The sequence below is a fragment of the Pholcus phalangioides genome, unplaced genomic scaffold (assembly GCF_987345545.1).
Source record: "Pholcus phalangioides strain wild (caught in Gottingen) unplaced genomic scaffold, Ppha-v1.0 ptg000011l_1, whole genome shotgun sequence".
NCBI lineage: Eukaryota > Metazoa > Arthropoda > Arachnida > Araneae > Pholcidae > Pholcus > Pholcus phalangioides.
This window is the reverse complement of record NW_028301604.1, coordinates 13,320,719-13,341,671: the sequence shown is the minus strand read 5'-3', so window position 1 is coordinate 13,341,671 and position 20,953 is coordinate 13,320,719. Positions and strand designations below refer to the sequence as shown.

Sequence of the window (20,953 nt, the reverse complement as noted above, 5' to 3'; positions counted from 1 at the left end):
AGCTGAAAATTGCTAAATTATGTATTTACTTTTCCAATGTATGCACTGGAACTATTCCTTTTCGTAAGCTAATCAAGAGAGAGATTTCAAAAACGAATACTGCAATAAATCATCACGAGAAAGTGTAAATTTTGTGTAAATATTTTAACACTTTACTCTGCCCCTTCATCATCACAATTATTATTAACTCTTCAAACGAGACATATTGCGTTGTATGCGCAGTCATATACGCTTTGTGACACTGATATTGTATGACAAGAAGTTCACTATTTCCAAAACAATCGAATAAATGAGCCATAGCTGATATTTTACAGATTTTCCCACGTGTGGTGAGGTTTGATCAAATATTTCGAAAGAACTAACCATTGTTTTCGCTTTCATAACGCGAACTATGTGGTTTCGTGAGAGCTCCAAGTCGTAAAAAAGTAAACTGAAAAAAAGTTTTTTTCCCAAACGGAACGTTCATCATTTCGACACTCTCCAAGTTCCCCATCTATCAGTTTATCAGTTCGCTTTTTACCACAAATAACCGAAGCATCATCATTCGATTCATGCTACTTCCATCCGCCAATCCGTTTCTCCTTCAGGCTATGGAAAAACGCAAATAAAGATATTGGGACAAACAAAGAAATAAAGAAAACATACATAATATAGAAAAGATAAAATAAATAAAAAAAAAAGTTGCACTAAAGCAAGAAGAGACTAAAAAGAGGGGAATAGAGGGAGGGAGGACCAATCTACTAATTTCATCTCGCTGTGTTCTCAAAAGAAAAATACAACCAGAGAGAGAGAGGGGCACAAGCAGTTCTCTCATAAATCCGCATACCCTAAAGCACAGAACTCCATTCGGTAATGTTTGCATAATATTTTAATCAAGGAAAATAAATATTTAGCCGCTTTGCCTGATTGCTTCGCCAGCGACAAAAATCAGCTAAATTAGTATTTATTTCATTAGAAGAAGCGTCGGCAATTTTTGCGTCGAGAAAAACGGATTAGGAGAAAAAAAATTATGATCTGGAAAAATTTCGTTAAAAAAAACAGTATAAGAAAAAGAGATGAACAGCAAAAGGGGAAAAAAACATTCAGACATAAATGAAGAGCTCGGATGAGAAAAACGAAAGAAGAAGATCCCTAAAAGTGTAAAATGTGCAAAACTAAAAATTTGCACTTCTCCCCAATCGAGTAGCCAGGGGCCCAATCACTCAAAAGCTTTGCTAGCGATTGCAGAACAAAAATTCATTCCTTTTTTTTTCTCAGAATTTTTATACATTGAAATGCTATTAGTTATGAAAAAAATAATGATAATAATTTTATTTTCCAAGAAATGTTTTAGCTGAAATTCTTTTCTCCCTCACAAGTGATAACTTTTGTTGCCAAATTCTAATGCACTGATGTTGTTTCATTTGCCTGCTTATTCATTTATTTTGAAAATTTGTGCTAAAAATTTCATGTATTTTAGAATACAAAAAACTAAAAATTCCATATATTCTCAACCTAAAAATTCCATGCATTATAAAAATGAACTCGCTTTACTTTACATAGAATTAGAGCTCAATACGCAGCAATCACACTTTCTTTTCATTTTGTCTTTGTAACTTTTATAGCGGATGAGATAGGATGAATTGATTACGGATACGAAAATTAAATAGAAATCAATTTGGATATGCTAATGAAAAAATCTTGCGTGCAACTGGTTCAGTTCTTCTGTTCGTATAATTGTGCAAATAGAGTTGTTTTTTTATGTAATATCAGTGAAGCTTTTCTGCATGTCTGCAGACAAATTAGCATTACACGATAAAACAGAAATTTTGCAGCCATGTACTAAGAAAATAAAGACAAATGGTTTTTTTCCTTCTTGCTCAGACATGACGTCATGAAAAAATTCTATTTGAAATGCAAGGAAAACAAGCAGCTGCTTATATAATAGGCCGACGCATTAGCAGGTGAAACAACTTCACAAATTTTTATGGCGAAACGATTAAAAAAAAATTAATGGACTAAGCCACATGCTGAAACAAAGTTCAAAACATCTATATATATTTTTAAATAAATTGGCTTCGGTTGTCGTGTTTATTCGCTCCATAAGCATGGACGTTAAGAAGAAAAAACGCAGCCTTCTTAAGATGATAATTCTTATTCTCCAACCTGATTATAAATGTGTATGACCGAAACTGTAATAAACTGTTATGTGATGATAGATTTGACATCTTTACTGGTTTGTTTGAAACCATTTTCAAAAAAGGTCAAAGACGTAAATTTAAACGTTCTAATAATATGATACGAACAATTTTTTTATTTTGAGCGAGCAAGCACATCACGTTTTATTACCCAAATTTATTATTGATCCATGTGAGTTTCACTTAAATTCAACATAAAAAGCTTTCGAGTTTGTTTTTTTTTATATCCTCAGGTTTTCTGCTTTCTTTGAATTTTACTTGTACATTTTCTCGATATAAATACTTCCGGGTATTCTCTTTTATATTTCAAGCTTTTTGTTGGTACTTTGTATAAAAACATGCTCACCCGGCCAATCGTGGTACTTATATAAGAGCACAGAGTTGCATAATACTGATGTAAATTACAAAAGTAATATTGATGGCCCACCCAATCACCATAACACGTTGAACCCATTTAGCAATACTTTGATATAAAATTTTGGCACACCTTGTAATAAAATTTTGATGGGAAAATATGGGGTTCAATGCCTTCACCATCGGCTTCGTATGTGACAGAATATCACTTGAATGCCGAAATTTTTTTTGCTAAATGGCTTAAGAAAGTTTTCATCCGATAATGTGTCATGCCTTTCTATATAGGTATTATGAAATGAGATCAAAATCATTGGTTTTCGTGCTAATAACGCATTACTGCACCCAAATATTTACTGAATATAAATGAAATGCATTAGGAAGCCTGTAATACGATTAAATATACATTGCATATGCAACAGGGCGTATGACATTTTACTTGCGAAGCGGTGATCCTAGAAGCATACTTCCAATTAAAAAAGTATTCAAATAACGTGCAATACTCAAATATGTCATTCATGTTGCAAGTGGTTGTATAATTATTAAAATAAAGAAATTAACCTTTTATACAGTCTCTGTAAGCCCAAAAAACCCAATTAGAATGTTGTTGCCCTGTCTCTCCTGATGCCAACAAAAAAAAATTTACGTTTTTAAGTGCAATATTTACTGAAATATTTGAATTTTAAAAACGGAGGGAAGTTGGGATAGAATCATTAAGCAAGAGAAAACCGTTTTAACCGCATTCAATGATGTTTTCCCCCCATTTTTTGAATTCGAATATGTCAAGCGAATATTGTGCAATCAGAAACGTGGATTTTTTGTTGGCATCACGAGAGTTAGGAAAAAACTTTCTAATTGGGATTTTGGGCATACAGGGATGGTATAAGAAGTTAATGTCTTTATTTCAATAACTATAATAATAGCCCCATATACAACCCCTTACTTTCTTTACGAAACATGCAGCATTTCGAATATCATCTAGCTCAGTGCTTTTGGACCTCTCTGAACCCAACGACCAGTAAAATGCCGAGAAAACAATTACGGATCACTTGTGTTCCATATCACAGGACATTCCTGTACTTTTGATTGCTCCGATTTTTTTTTTACACATTCGTCACGTTTTTCCAACGATGCTTATTTGAATTTGCAATTTCACTAAAGCCGCCAATACACAGCATTTTCATGTTACAGTATATAAATTATATTATGATAATTATGACAAAAAATATATTCACCTCCCATATTTGCCGGGTTCAACGTTTTTTTCACAATTTTTCAGAAATTTTAACAACAATTGGTGATTACTTCTGGCAACGTTTATGATGGCAATTGATATGTCCCGTATTTTACCCTATTTAAGATTCTAGTTTACTGTATTTTTTTCACAATGAAATATGAGCATCTCACTATTTGAATATTTTTTCGCGAAATAAATTTTTGTTTACTGCAATTTAGAGTACCCCCTATACAGCAATTTCAGAATTAATAAGCAAATTGCATTTTTTACCTTATTTGGCGAAATTTAGTGATATTCCGAATTTACAATAGAGCAGTTTTCCGAATTTTCCTCGATGATGTATGGTAAACCTAAGTATGAAGGTATAATTTTTATTTCAATTATAATTATAGGTATAATTTTTATGTCAACTCATATAGTCAACACCAATATCAATATTACAACGGTAGAATAATTTTCCATTCAGTGAGAATTAAATTAAATTGAGTCTGCCTGAGGACCACCCATGCCGTCGTCGCTAACCATAGGTTGAGAAACGCTGATCTAGCTACTTTTTGCCATCAACAAAATGATGTAGTTGAACTTTGGAACATTCGGATCCTGTTCCTATAAATCTTTGTGAATGGTTTGATTTGTATAGTATTAAGCAAACATGATTCCCATTGTTATTGCGATGTAAATTGACTTGAAGTAAGAGTTATTCATTAAAGACAAGTGGGGGCGAGATGGGGTTCTGAGAGAAACTGTGAGTTTTCTTAAAAGTTCTTTGGCATAGGATTTTTTAAAGTAATTGATCTTGAATGCGAGGACTGTTTTACAATCTGGATCGTGGACTGTTTCACAATCTCACGATTCGCGTGACCGTTTATAACCCAGCATGAGGTGCAGTGTGAAGAGGAGGTTTGGCTCAATGTTGTCACAGCCGTAAGGCAGCAGATGTTGACAGGAATGAAATGGGAATTCGCTGTTTCGATTGAGAAGCATCGATTGGCCCATGGCAAAACGTTGCGGGGTTCCTCGATTACACGAAATACGTCGAAAACTTGAGTACACGTGTGGTGGCCGGTATTGAATTTGTGGTAAGCGTGCAAGAATACTCGAATTTTGGATTCGGATATTAGGCCAAGTGGTTGCTCTGCTATTTAAGAGAACGCGCACGTCACGAGAGCGCATACCGTGTTTAGAATAGGCAATAGGGAATTGGCTTAACATTTGTGTTTTCTCCCGACTGTACGACTAAGGTGAGGCTTCTTATTGAATTAGCTCTGGAGACTATAGTTGTATGGGACTCTATTTCAATAGTGTTGAGATATTGACCATCCCACCACCTGTGCCTAATGACCACGAAGGTTATATATTGCTCTCAATTCTGCATAGAACTAATTCATAACATAAAGCAGGGCCGTAACTAGGATTTTTGTATTGTCTTGCCACATGGCGCAAACATGATTTTGCCGTCCCCACCTCAATTTCGAATTCGATAATTTTATAACGGTGTTCTATGTGTTCACCTAAAAATTGCAAACCAGGGGCAGTTGCCCCACCCGCCCTCCTCTAGTTCCGGCCCTGAATAAAGTATCGGAAAATATTGTATTTTAGGTAGTGTATTTATATATGTATATATAGCATGCATTATATAGAAGAGCAACTGAAAGAAACCAGATTTATTTGAAATACTTCGAAAGTCAGAGTATAGCGTCAAAAAAGGCAGCTTTATACATATAACTCGAAATTATAAAATTAGAGATGAAATGAGAAGATGTAAAGTAAAAATAAATTGGAAGAAATTGAAAAGAAATTGAAACAAAAAAAAGAAAAGAAAATGTGGATCAATGAGGAGGTCGTTCTCAAGGGGGAACCCTTCCCCCCCCCCACATTGCTCCAAACTGCAAAAATGTTTCTAATGATGGTAGGCCTAATAGGCATAAATTTACCATCAGTTCCCCCGACATTTTTGCGATAAGCAAGCTTTGGAAGTCAAAAAGCAAATATGAGAAAATACAAAATTATAACCAAAAAACATGAAAAATCACATGGGTAGCAAAATATTCAATAGATATTTACACAAAAGTGGGTTTAAAAGTTGAAAATATAAACATTGAAGAATAAAATAAATTAAAATGAAACCTACCAAAAATAAAATTCGACATTTCAAATGCTGTCTTTAAACCACGTGGCATGAGCTAACAAGTTGAAAAACGTGGGTGAAGTTTGATAGTTCAACTGTTAGCTCATTCAACTTGTTAGCTCATGCCACGTGATTTAAAAACGGAATTTGAAATGTCGAATTTTATTTTTGGTAGGTTTCATTTTAATTTATTTTATTCTTCAATTTTTATATTTCCAACTTTTAAACACACTTTTGTGCAAATATCTATTGAATATTTTGCTACTCATGTGATTTTTCATGTTTTTTGGTTATAATTTTGTATTTTCTCATATTTGCTTTTTGACTTCCAAAGCTTGCTTATCGCAAAAATGTCGGGGGAACTGATGGTAAATTTATGCCTATTAGGCCTACCTTGAAAATTTCAAAAGAAATTAATCGAATAATTCAAAAATGAAAAATTTAAATATGAATTCAAAAATGAAAAACTTAAATATAAATTCGAAAATGAAAAATTTAAATAGGAATTCAAAAATGAAAAATTTAAATAGGAATTCTCAAATATGAAAAAAGTTATAGCCAATGTCTAGGTCTCTCATCGGGGGGAACACCCTGACATTGGCTTAACACAGAACGTTTTGAGAGCATTTCTTCGCCTCCATAGCCTAAATAGATGGTCGATCATAATAAAGTAGATGCTCAAGAGCTGCTTTGCTTTTTTTTTTTTCAACTTGACAAAAAACATTTGTTTTAGCTTTTTTTTTTAATTTCTGAATTTAATGGTACTACAGCAGAACGTCGGGGGATCGAGCATCTATTTAGGCTATAGAACCCAAGAAATGGTCTCAAAACGTTCTGTGTTAAGCCAATGTCAGGGTGTTCCCCCTGATGAGAGCCCTACACATTGGCTGACTTTTTTCATTTTTGAATTTCTATTTGAATTTTTCATTTTTGAATTTCTATTTGAATTTTTCATTTTTGAATTCCTATTTGAATTTTTCATTTTTGAATTCCTATTTGAATTTTTCATTTTTGAATTCCTATTTGAATTTTTCATTTTTGAATTCCTATTTGAATTTTTCATTTTTGAATTCCTATTTGAATTTTTCATTTTTGAATTCCTATTTGAATTTTTCATTTTTGAATTTTTCATTTTTGAATTTTTCATTTTTGAATTTTTCATTTTTGAATTTTTCATTTCTGAATTCTACGATTAATTTCTTTTGAAATTTTCAATGTTCATATTTTCTGCTTTCTCTTTCCAGTTCACCTGATTAATTTGTTTTCAGTTTTTCAGGTATAAAAAATGAAACTATAACAATGTTTTTTCACTTCACTTCATTTTACAGCTGTCTATGGCGCTGGTATTGGTGAGTTTCGACAGAAATTTAATTTTTTTTCATAATGTGTGTGTGTATATATATATATATATATATATATACATACATATACATTGGCGTACCCAAAGGGGGCTAAATCACCCCTTGAGCCAAGATTATAGTGTTATTCTTTGCAGGAAAAAACGTAAATCCCCCAGAAGGAAAAAAATCTGCAACCCCCTCCCCTCGAGAAAATTCTGTATACGCATATATACATATATATATAATATTATTTGGAAGAACAGTTGTTTATAAACTTTATGCAACTATATCCATATTTTTTGGTAGTTTAAAGTTGTGTATTTCGCAAATTGATCATTTCACTGGGAGTTCCATTGTATCATATTTATAGCTATAATTCAAAAGTATTTTTAAACTGCAATTTTAGAAGAGGACCATAAAATACAAAGTCCGATGTACCATTTTTCAAGAACTATCGGAGGCTCTAGCTCTCTAAGAGAGAAAGCCTCTTCCTTTTTTTGTGGAGTGGTTTTAACCACAGCTGTCAATCTTTACCGACAGCTTCTTTTCTTTATTAACATTGCATCCTCCCACTGGTCTCACCGCTATCCACAGTAATTCAGAACGTCACTCAAACAGAAAACAGTTTCCTAATGCGCGAAAGCTCATTACCAAGTTTCCCAACTTGACGTTCGCGAGAAGTGCAACGCTTATAAAAAATAAAAACAAAAAACTAAGAAAAAGTAAAAGAAAAAAAAGAGCTGAAAGTTTGTTAACAAACACCCTTTTGTCGTGTCTGCACGAGAGATTTATTAGAAGCTCAGTCTAATTAAGGATTCTTTTGATTGTTCGTTATTATAATTATTAATCACTCTCAGTCTAATCAAAAACATTTACGCGACTAGCTTTTGTAGCGAAGATGTACGGGGTAAGAACAAACAAAGGGAGATAGAAAAAGCAATGCAACATAGGCTGGGAAAAGATAACAATAACAGCAGCAATGGCGCAAAGAAAAATGGGATAAAAAAAAATGTTTCCCATCTGTTAAAAACTAACCCTTTTATGGTACTCTTTCGGAATCAAAAATAATTTGCTGGAACAGAACCGCGTGCATCCTGTTGTAACGGCAACTGCACACCCCCGTCTTTTCATAGCAAGTTTGACTAGCATATTCTTCATTATAGGTCATCAGATCCCGTGCGCCCAACCCCCTTGATTATAGCAAGCGGGTTTGTTCAGAACAAACAATACCGACCAGCTTACATTGTTGGTTCTATTGTCCATTACTAACTCACGGTATTTCTCCAACAAGAACTAGTGAAGGGGATGGACCAAAGGGAGATGGAAATCGGTATGAAGGTAGCATAATGGTCGACTGGGAGGAGGGATGCGCCTATATACAGATCCTGCAAGTGATGTGTTTCCATACGAAAAACTAGCTATACCGCCTTCTAAAGGGTGAGGGTAGATTTTCCATCGACCTTCTCTTTCTCTCTCTCTCTCTCTCCCCCTATCATATTTTAAACTGCTTCTACATACTTTTCGCAGTCAACCCTTTCTCTCAAATTAGAAAAAGACGCAATCCCAACATACATCCTTCACTTCCGCACGCGGCACAAGCAATACTCTTCCTCCCTGAGTCATCTTTTCCTACTGTACCATTTTCTGATATTATATGTATTGTATCTATCTCATTCCCCCGGTATGGACGAACAAAAGGAGGATGGGGTCGGAATGTTCCGCTTCCTTTAATAAATCGAATTTTCGCAACAGATTCATAACTCGAAATTACGAACCATCGATTCAGTCTAGCTTACAAAGACACAGTGGTACTAATACGGGCTTGGCGCACATTGCTATGGACCACTCTTTTTGTCATAACGGTGAGTCTTAGGAAAGATATCTTATAGGAACTCCTCCAAACTAAGGACACCGTAGATTCAAAAGGAAATGAGTTTTCCACACACACACATTTAGCTTTTGGATACACATCAGTATTTCTATATCATTGCATAAAAAAAAACTAACTGCGGATATAAAAAGAAAATCTTATAAACCTAGCAGTACATAATAATATGCACCTGGCAGTCTACAAATAAAATGAACGGTCGAAACAACGAAATAAATATGCGAATACTAGACGAAACTAAAATGAAAAAAAAAGATAAGAAATGCAAAAACAACCAACACAGAAGTAAAACCAAATATTATGCAAATAGCCCAATTTGTTAAATGCCAAGAAACCTCTAGCAGAAACAATACTAAAATCCCAAAATAAACGACAAAAGAAAACATAATTAAGGTAATGATTGCAAATTTGAATAATGCATGGTTTAACTCTTTATCAGACAAGTTTTTTAAACAATGTGATTTGATTGAAGACTCGAAATGAAAATTTCATGAAACACCACCGTTTTTAGGAGTTTTTTGCCGTGGTTAAGGCAATGAATATTAATCCGTTCATGTTCAAGTATCAATTCGTTTTGTATAGTTGGAGTACCATCATCCTTTCAAATATTTCGGATGCAAATGAACTTTTAATATCTATCAAGCTTCGAAACATATTCAGTTAATACTTGCTATATCGATAAAATTAATATACTAAAAGGCTTTGGTATACTCAGAAAATCAACTGATGTAACATGTAACTAAAATATTGCTTCCGCGTGGAGCAAAATTATGAATGAGCCTGTGCATGCGTCTATATTTTAATATAAAACTTGGCTAGAGGGTGAAAAAAATGCAGATATTTTTTACTAAAGTACCTTTTTGCGTCTCAAGTAAAAGTATCACTTATTTGACATGACAAAGATACATATGAATATTGAATAGAAAATGATGTAACGACAAATCATGAGGTATAATTTTCCGCTTGGTCAAGCAAATACATATTAAGACTGGCTCGAAACATCAACTATAAAGGAGAATGAGAATGAATCCCCGCACCACATAATACCTGCAACACGTAGTATTATAGTGATAATAATACTCTTTTTCGAGAAAGGAAAATCCCAGTGGGACGAAGTAGGTGTCTGTCCTATCCACCATGAATAAACATTATATATTCTAGTTCAACCTATTTTGCATTTCTATTATTAAAAAGCTCCTCGTATTCGCTTTAGTGAGAGCTGTTACGAGAAAACTCTCTAGTTTTGAATATTATATTTTCAGAGAGAAGAGAAAAAAGTAAAAGAAAAATGATATTTTCTAGGGAATGAGAGTTAAAATGAATATGCATACCAGTCAAAACTCATTTAAAAGAGCACTAATACCGCGTTTCCTTCACATAACCCTTACACATATACATTTGACTACATCACCGCATTATGCATTTCACGCAAAAGTGTAAGTATAAAAAAGGCGTACGTTTGCGTAACTTAAAAAACACATCAATTCCCTGTCGGAAACGACTCAAGAGAATTAAATGCCTACAAATTCAATCATTGAGATCTTGTGTTATTTACTAGTACACCGATAAAAGAAATAAGGATGTGAATGGAATACCGTTAGGCTTAAATGTTATGTTTATTTGAATTAATGTTCTTAACTTTGGTGTGTTATAAGCACTAATATATCTTTACATAACCTTTCCACATGCATTTAAATGTTGCCATCATCTTTGTTACGGTAAAATATTTTAGTGATATTCGAGCTTCTATAGAACCAAAAATACCTTCATGACACAGCACAGGAAAATTCTTTATTTATGCGAGTGATTTTCTGTGTGTAATGTCTGTAGAAAAATCTCCCAAGAGAAAAGACTGAATTTGAATGAGTATGTTGTATGTGCGTGTATGTGTGTGTGTAAAACCCATTTAAAAAGTTGTTTCTCTGTCTCTCCAAGCGATAGTTCAATATACCCACTCAGATACATATATATATTTTATGACAGTTTATTTTTTACATCTATGAAAGCTCCATTTTATGATAGTTTATTAGATGTTAGAAGAAACAAAATCATAAAATTATTATTGAACGAAATCTTACTAGGCAAAATTTAGTTTTTTTAGTGCACCTTGTTAGTGCTCCCGCCAATCCTCAAAATTAGAACTAATAACTATTTCAAGGTAGCATTGTCATCAGATACATTTAGGAATGCCAGTGTTTCTCTAGCACAATGGTTCTCAACCTTTCTTGACACGCGGAACCATTTTTTCTTATATAATTTCTGTTGCGGAGCCCCATATGCCTCTTTTTAATTATTTAATTAATAAAGTTAATGATTTAACTTATTCCTCTCGAGTGGCCACCGTATCACTAGGAAGTGCATACGAAGCCCCAAGGACTCCGCGGGGCAACGGTTGGGAACCACTGCCTAGCACACAGTTTCCCAAACCTTTTGTTTCATCACCCAAATCTTCAGAAATTTTTCTCTCATTGCCTTCAACTAAGCATATCCATAAAATCCTATGTTATTCCGTTGCTCCTATCGCCCCGGACCATTCATCACCCCCAGGGAGCGATATTGCTGCGTTGGGAAACACTGCTCTAGCAACTGAGAATGACATCAGTGGAAGAAAACATGAATTTTATGTAGGGAGAAAAAAATGAAATAGCATTGTAATTTCCAGCTCGTAGGCAGAGAATTCGTAGTGAAATATGGTAACAAAATACGAATTGCCTCCTTCAAATGCTCCAAAGTGTCCAGTGCATAGAAGTTGTGCGGTAAAATGACAACTACTACACAGCTTCCACCACAGGAAGTAACAGGGAAGTAGTAAATGAGATGAGTTTATGAAAATGGTCATCACTTGATGGCACTTGCCATCATTTGCGCTCTTACGGCATTGTTCTTCCTTCCTACGTGAGATGAAAGTGTTCATTACCACATTTTCTCATATATACAAGTATTCACTTCTAGGTACAATGACATCGCTGGACATTTCCCTATTCGGGATCGTTCTTAGTTTCCAATTACATAGTTCATTCTGCGTATTCAAGGGAATATTCTAAACGAAAATCATTAGTACTAGATCCTATTTAAACTTTGTAGCATGACGATAGATATTTAATCGAAACAGATATAGATTATAGTGTATATATATATATATATATTCTAGATCTATATATTTTTTTAAGTTTGGTATAGCTGAGCAAAAATTAGAAATGTTCATTAAACAACATTCCCATGCAAAACTTTTATATAAGATACAGATGAGGGAGTATATCTTTTAGAATTTGTTTTTTCACATTTAAGCTCAATGAAAGTATTAAAAAGTTTTAATTGATAGAGCGAGAAAGAAGTGTTTTTCTCAGCTCATAACACATCAAGAAAAGAGATTTTTCTGGGTATTAATGCCGAGACGAACTTCGGAAGCAAAAGTTGGTAGTTTCCGCTGGGAATCGTTCCTCTTGCTAATATTATCCAGAGAGTCTCTTTTAATTGATAGTTTGACAAGTTTCTTTGTCACGAATAAAAATATATTTCATTTTTTTCTATGCTATACATAACTTTATTTTTCTTATAAAATAGAGAAGATATTTGTCTTCCTCTCAGCCTTCAGTGTGTATTAAATCCTAAAATATATCATATCAGAATTTATGTATATATATATATATAAATTCTGAAAATACATATTTTCATAATCAATTTTAGTTTAGAGCTCAGATAACTGACGCTTTTTATATTCAGATGTCTTAAAAATTGGTGGTAGAAAAATTGGTAAATTATATAACTAAGAATGTATGAGAAATTTAAATACAAGGAGATATTTTGATATAGATGATTTCAAATAATTTGCAGAAGAGAAATGTGAAAAGATGCTAATGCCAATGGTGAATGATGATAGCTAATTGTTATACTTTCTACAGGTGTTTTTTCCAGCAATTCATGAATGAATCTTCTTACCGTGGAAGATGCTTTCTGAAACTGAAAAGATAATCTATTAGAGTGAAAAAAGGGAATCTGATGTTTTTCTGATTATACTTACGGCCCGAAGGATGAAATTTCTAGAGACTGACATCGAGCAAAAGTTGTAATAGTGTCCCTTGGTTTCATACCTGCGCAACAGGAGAAAAGGACCATCAGAAACTTAGAAAAAAAATAAAGGACAAAAACCACTGAATTTGAACACTAATCAAAAAAAATCAAATCACAATCAAATGGTAGCCAGGCTTTTTGAAAAACCGATGTACAACAAAACGAATGTAAAAGTATTTCTACTGTGTATCAGTTCGCACATCTTCACGACCATTGAGGTTCAGAAACCAACAATTAAAAATTAATTCGAGGAATAACTTGCGCTTAGGCATAGCGAACAAGTTCTATGCTATTGCAGAATTGGCTCTGTAAATTAAAGACGTAGTTTTGGTATTGATTGTTTTTAGTTACAATTATCGTCTTTAATTTACCTACTTACCACTAAGAGCAATCCAGCTCCTATGTTAAGCCACTTGCAGTCTAGAAATTCAAAAAAGAAACTTCCTTTCCGATTAGTTCATAATTCGATTTCCATGATACTATAACTTCGAGCAATAACTGAAGTACCACTTACCGTACAGAAGAACCAGAAAACCCTATTATAACAATGGAATAGGCTGCAATAGCCCGATATCTGAGAAATTCAAACCAAGTGGAAGCCTGGCTACCAAGAAAACAACCCCAAAGTATGAAAAGAATGGAAACTGCAAATTTCTGAAAAATTACTGCTCCTGAGTTGGTTGTGAAGGTGGATTTTATAAATACTACAAGTTTCAACTATCACTCGTCTATCTGGAAATTCGATCAGAACAATTCTTCAAGAACACTGAAAGACTGCATTTTCGGACGTTAGAAAAAGTAGAATATGTTTGTTCCAACTGTTTATCATGAAACGAATGAGAAGAAACGTCCAAAAGTAATCTTGCAATAAGATTTCCACTCATTTCTATCTGTATCGGACAAATCTCTCTCTTAATTTCGATATTTCCCAGTGGGTCTATAATTTATTTTCAAGATGCAATATACAAAAAACATTTTTGTAACACAAAGTTTGTAATTGATACGTAATTCAGAGTTTCTACCTAGTGTTCAGCTGGACTTACAAAATGAACTTATATTGCAAGTGGAATTTCAGAAACCAAATGTCTAAGAAAAAAATATCTATTCTAACTTCAAGTAATGTTTTCTGTGATCTATCACTTCATACTTTTCGCAGATCAAGAAATATAAATTTGTAGTTTTCGAGAAAAAAAAAGAAAACGAAAAAAGATTTTCTTGCCTTTCAAAAAACTACCAAGTACAAATAGAAATCGGCGATTCTTGATAAAATGAATATGGAATCACCGTCAAAGTGAGCGACAGCATCGAAGAACTTACCCCGCATGTTCGGGAGATGAAACCAAAAATGTAACCTACGGGCAAAAATAAGGCATTCAGATTAAAAAAAAAATAATTTAAGCAAACTTTCGAAATTCTGAATCAATAACAAGACGGAAAATTCTACAGGATAAAAAAAGCACGATTTAGAAAAATCTGTAAGTAAAGATCGTCAAAAGATCATGTGATGGTGGCATAAAGCAATCTTAATCAAATCAGGGAGAAACACATTGTTACAGACCAGAACAAATGACCATTATCAGTCCAGATAGCCGAATTCGGTACTAAGAAGACCTCAATGGCACAAAGAAAGATTTCAATAAATTTGTATTTACCTCTAGAATCGCGTAATATCTTCAGGAATTTCCCATTCTAGGGAAAACGTAGTTGACGCGTCAAAAGAAAAATATACCCAACATGACAACAATATTTTATTTGAAACTAATTGTTTAGGAATATATTTTTTGTATAACAGCTAGTAAAACTGAATACTGTATACTGGATGTTTACATGATCGGTTTGGAATGTCAGCGATTGAAAAAAAGAGTATTATCGGAAAACTAAGCAGGAATAATGGAGATAAAAGACGTACGAAACATCTAATATTTCGTTCAAGGCAAAAAAAACAAAAAAAAAAAAACACAATTCTTGAAATACTTGTTGAAACTTCTTAAATTTGAAATGATTAATGTATTTAGGAAATGTCTTTGGGGTATTTTGCCTGATTGAAGTCAATATAAAACCAGATTTGTATGTAAACATTTCTAAGCTTTTCTTATCTAAAGTCATTCGACTTCTAGCATCATGGAAAAAAAGAAAAAAAATCGGCCACTATCTTTATATTATATGTAAAAAACCATACGATGGATGTGTATAGGTTCCTGTGTGATCAAAGTCATCCTTTGTTAAAGAAGGAAACCATGAAAAGAAAGGGCGGGATAAAATCTAGGCCAGGTTTTTTTCAAAAATGATTTTCCAAGTACCGTGACCTAAATGTGAGAGGGTGCGTACAAAAATATAATATGAAAAAACAGCCACAAGTCTTTTGATAAAGAAATGTACCCTAAATATTGCATGTGTGCACCTGACATTTGATAGAAATCGAGAATATCCGCACATTTACCCACAGGCACTCTTCGAAAACTAGCAAAACTCACCGCCAAATCTTTTGAAGAAATTTGCTTATATAAGAAAAGGGTCAAATACATTTTGAAATTTATGAACAAATCAGAATATGCCATTAGAGGAAATATGAAAACAGAATACGAATGATTCATTCAAACCTTTGGAATCAGAAATTGGATTTCGTTGCATCAAAGGGTCATGTTCTGAAAGGAAAGCAAATAATGAGAAGAACTCACCTAGACATTCAAGATATTTCAAAACTGGAACTCTGCGATGACCAAATGTGTTTGTTCTACGAGTTTTTGGTTTTCCTGAAATGTTATGAGTACTTACCTGGTAAAAAGACGACAACTCTGTCAAGTTAAATAAATTTTGATACTTTTTACAACTTTTCACCGGCTTATTTCAGTCAAAAAAGAATTAGTTTCATTGTTTTGTTAACCAAAAAGAGTCATTTAAAAGTTATCCCTTTATATTGCTCATTATTGCAAAATATTCTATGATTAGTGATAATTTATAAGGTATAAATGCATTTGTGATACATTAAGTAAAAGTTCAATGTTTTAATTGGGTTTCACTAAAAACCAGAACGCAATTGTGGAAGTAATAGTGAATTCATACTTTTTGTAGAATACGAAATTACTGATGAGGTGTATGACTTATTGTCTATATACTTGTAATAGGAAAAGTACACTTTTAGATGAGATATAAATATTTCTGAAGAAATACACACTTGGCCGAGAGGTAGCACTAAATACATCTTATGTAAAAAATAAATAAATAATGTTTTTTTATATGCAGGGTGATTCAAAACTCAACGTACAAATTTTTAAGGGAGGTAGAAAACACAAAAAAAAACAGAATCACATAGAAATGTGTGACCGGAAACTCCAACCTGATCAGCTGGAAGATAAACGAAGCTACAGAAATGACAAGCCAATAATGGGTGGAAAAACCTCTTTATTTAGCGATACTTTACACGAGGACAGCATGTGTACACGTTTAGTTTTACAAGTGCTCAAAGTTCTCCCCATTCACAGTTATGCTCATTTTTTGAATTTTTATTGTGAATTTTGAATTTTTTTTTATTTTTGAAAGGGTTCGACAATCAATGCGTCACTGTTGTGAAGCGTGCATAACTGTGGATGGTAAGAACATTCCTGGTGTAGAAGTATCGCTAAATAAAAAGTTTTTGCACCCATTATTGACTTGTCATTTCTGTACCTTCGTTTATCCTCCAGCTGATCGGGTTGGGGTTTTCGGTCATACATTCCTATGTGATTCTATTTTGTTTTTATGTTTTCTACTTCCTCTAAAAGTTTGTTAGTTGAGTTTTAAATCACCCTGTATATGAATGGTTAAAGTCAGAGTGGTGTAAGTCGATTAATCTTCATTTTGAAAAAAAAGAAAAAAAAGGTTGTTAAAAATGTTGTGATTCCACAATCTAGTGGTGAACTATTGAGCTGAGACTTATTTCATATTTTCTGTGAATAGTTTATCACTTCTAGTTCATTTCGGGCCTTAAGTCAGAATTTCTGAAAATGCGACTTACACTTTAACCCGTCATATTACCGAGTTTTAACATGTATAAGGAACCCCTGATTTTTTGGGCTTAAAATTTGAAAAAAAGGTGGAAAGATATGTCTATAACACCATGCATGTATAAGAAACCTTCCCATATTTTTCACTCTATGTTCATCAATACATCGCTTCACCCAGTCTTAAGATTTAAGTTTTTCAAATAACGATATTTATTGAAAACTTGTCAAAAATAAATATATAACGTTAATTTACAATCATTAATTATAATTATTAATATACAACTTCAAAAGTGTATTCTATTCAGAAGAGTGATGTGAAAATAGACAGTAACCAGTTGACGCAAATAGCCACTGCACGAATAGCTTAAATGAAACTAAACTTATACTAAAAGACTGAAAATTTACATAAATTCCTTCGTTTTAAAATGGATTGCAATGCACTATTTTGTGTATAAAATATGTAATTATAAAGTTAATAAAACTTGAAAAGTTCAAACATTACAAAATGTTTTTAGTTGCAGTTTTCCCAAGTCAAATGGAAATGACAATGCGTTTAGAAGAATTATTTCAAAAAACACGTGGTGTTTTTGTCTGAGAATTTCTTTTGCATTCGTATCAACCGACACACAAAAAATGACATTTCGTAGAAAATGATACTGTGCTTAAACGTGGAAAAATCGAAAGTACTTGAAATTAGTTTCTAAAGATAAATTCTTTAGTTTCTAAAGATATTAATTATAAAGCGTATGGGAATATGCACAAAATGTATTACATCGTGATTGTTACAGTCGGAGAAAAATAATCTGTTTTGCAAAATGTTCAAGACGAAGCATTGAGATCAACAGTTGTTCCCTTTTTTTTTTCATAATTAGTGTAAATTAATGCGCGAGAACGATAGAAAAGTTACGGGAAAAGGAGTATGCGAGAGCCGCCACCATTGTTGTTTTCATTGGTTTTAACCCTTTGATGCCGCGACAATGCCCGCGCATCCCGGAGTTCCGCCACCGCTCTCACACCATCCACGCGCAGGCAAACAACAAAAAAGGTACAAGGTTACGGTAGAGCGCGTGGGAAAAGGAGACACGCCGACACACGGTGCTTCAGCACACCAAAACGGCCCGTGTGCAACTTTTCCCGTGCGGGACACTTCATGAAAAAAAAAAGATAAACAAAACAATTTTGTCCCAAGTAAACAATAACTCAACCGGCGTTGGAAAAACGTGGTTTTCTCGCGTTTTTTTTTTTCTTCGCAAAAATTTCAAAAAGTGGACTTACCATGGTGTGGGAATCGGAAACGTGGTTGTGTTAGGAAGTTCTTCAATTTCTGGAGGGATATGACGGGCGTGGCACAGGCGATGCCAGTTCTTTCCATGGCCGAAGAGGAAGTGCTGCTGCTGAAGAAACCAAAGCGGCCTGCTGGTGGTGGAAAACCGGGAGCGATGTCATGGCGAGCAGAGGGATTCAGCATCCGTCCCTTTCGCTTACTACTACTTTTCAGCAAGCAGCAGCAGAGGACGGGGCGCAGCAGCAGCAGCAGCACACCAAGAGAAGAGATGAAAATGCGGGGTGTGTGCCAGTGAAAGATAGAAAGGAGCAGAAAGAACACACAGAGCAAGAGAGGGGGAGATGGGCCCTCTCTGACTGTAGCTATTGCTTTGTGGCCACCAGCCCAACTGCTGCTGTTATGGAGAGAAGGGGTTGAAAAGAGAGCGAACCAGGAGAAAAGAGGAAGGGCCGGTAGCGAGCCGGCAAGGGGTGGGCTTTGTCCAACAACAGTGCTGCTTCTTGGCGCGAAAGGGTTGAGCCAATAAACGCACTACATGCTTCTTCTCCCACGAAACCAACGGGCTTCAGTCTAGTCGCTAAATCCACGCATTCCAAAAAAAAAAAACAATAAAAAGAACATTCTTTATATATATATATATATATATATATATATATTTCTTCCTCTTCTTCCTTTTTTCTATTTCCTCACTTTTTTTCAAAAATTTCAAAAAAAAAAAATTATGACTTTTTTCTTTCTTTCATGGCTATATTTTGTCTAGTTCTTTTTCCATTGAACTCTCTTTCTACCGCGCTTCTTGTTTGAGAAACAAATCTTGAATATCAGGCTGAGAGAGAAAGAGAGAGAGAAAGACGTAAAATTTCGAGTTTGTTGAAAAATACAGAAACTTATAGCTTTTTGTATATGTGTGTATCACATACATAGATGGATACATCAGTCTTGTCGCGCACGCGCGACCAGTTGATGATGATGGAAGGCAAGCAAGCAGCGAGGAGTAACAACCCACGTGGATAGTATACACTTACTACTACCAATGCCATGGAAACAAGAATTTTTGCTATTGCAGCTGGCGAATGGCAGGTATGACGCTTTGGCGACACGATACATTCACAAAACTCCCGCGGGAGACGCCAAAATCGAAATTTTCGCGCTCACGAGTTATCCTTAGAGAGCTATTTCAAATAACATTTACGAATGTCAGGTATACACACACACACACACACATATATATATACAGTATGAATGCCTATGAATATATACCTGGGATAACAGGACAGTCATTTTGGAATAGTAAATGTCAAACGTCAAAACGAAAGTGAAACAACCATCGTTATCAATACATGCATACATTGCATCTGAACAAAACCTCGAAAACTTCGTCAAAACTTTCACTCACAAATTCTTATGTTAACTTTTCCACGGGATATTTCTATAAAAATTAAAAATACAGTGAAACCGTAATATAACGATATTCTGTGGGCCAAGAAAAATATCGTTGTAAAGGGATTATCGTTATATCTAGAGGCAACATTACCATCACATTGCCATAAAATTTATGCTGCTATTGACATCATTTCAAAATCAGCGTTGTTAGTACAACTCACAAAAACGCTCTTGAGCATTCAATCGCAGCAAAAAAAAATTACTGATTAGATAATACACAAAATTAGGTTAGATATGTGTTGTGCCTGTAAAGGGGTTTATCGCAATACACTTTGGTGTATCACACAAAAAACTTTATCAACACTTTCGGTTATCACAGGTGGTACCAAATATACCGATATTATTAGACGTCCTTGTAAAAACTGAAATATGTGACGAGTTTAAAAATATATTAAAGGATATTTCGAGCGAAATATTAAAAAATATTGGTGAAACGATTTCAAAATCTCCTAAAAAAATATCGTTATAGAGAGGTTTAGCATAGTAAACGATATCGTTGTATCAAGAGGAGTTTAACATTAGACTATAGACGACTCCAAATAAGATTTGAAAAACGTATCGTTGTAGAGAGATTTATCGTTACATCGAGCATCGTTGTAGCGAGGTTTTTGCTTTATAACTTTTTATCATTGGAATATATTCAACTGGGTGATATTTTAATCAAAGATGCGAGTGCAAACATTGAGGTTAAAATCGGTTCATCGAGTTGACCACTGTCTTGATATAATCACCTTTGCTAATCATCAAAAGTTATTTTTTTATTATATAAGTTTTGTACAAGATTTATAAAAACGAGAATGGAGAGACTGTTCCTCGGATCAAGCAACGTGGATTAATTAGGAACAAAGGAAGATAGACGATAGAAAAAAATGGCTATTTACTGAGTGGAAACGACGTAGCGCCAGACATTTTTGGGCATCTTAAAGGTTTTAAATGGATTTTTCTCTCCAAGTCTGTCTTTTTTTTGTTTGAAAAATATTTTTAATGCAGAATATGCAGCGTAAGACTTTAAAAGAAAAATGTAGGAAAAATCCTATTTATTATATATAT

The 20,953-nt window shown here is 34.0% G+C and overlaps 1 protein-coding gene across 8 annotated transcripts in view; it reads right to left on the bottom strand.

Annotated features, from left to right (window-relative positions):
• The window catches only part of LOC149080080 (uncharacterized), a 440,318-nt gene that overhangs the window by 137,842 nt on the left and 281,523 nt on the right, over positions 1 to 20,953 (bottom strand). Inside the window, exons 1-2 of one of the 8 annotated variants that reach the window (XM_089239055.1) lie at positions 18,451 to 18,544; positions 13,143 to 13,212 (exon numbers count right to left, since the gene is read on the bottom strand). The exons of 6 other annotated variants lie outside the window; for them this stretch is intronic. Coding sequence is in view for 1 of the 2 variants with exons in the window: in XM_089239053.1 (XP_089095179.1) it covers positions 18,451 to 18,643 (193 nt within the window). In the remaining variant the exon portion in view is untranslated. Of the gene's footprint in view, positions 1 to 13,142; positions 13,213 to 18,450; positions 18,736 to 20,953 lie in introns of those variants that run through there. One more of the 8 variants, XM_089239053.1, reaches the window with a different exon arrangement.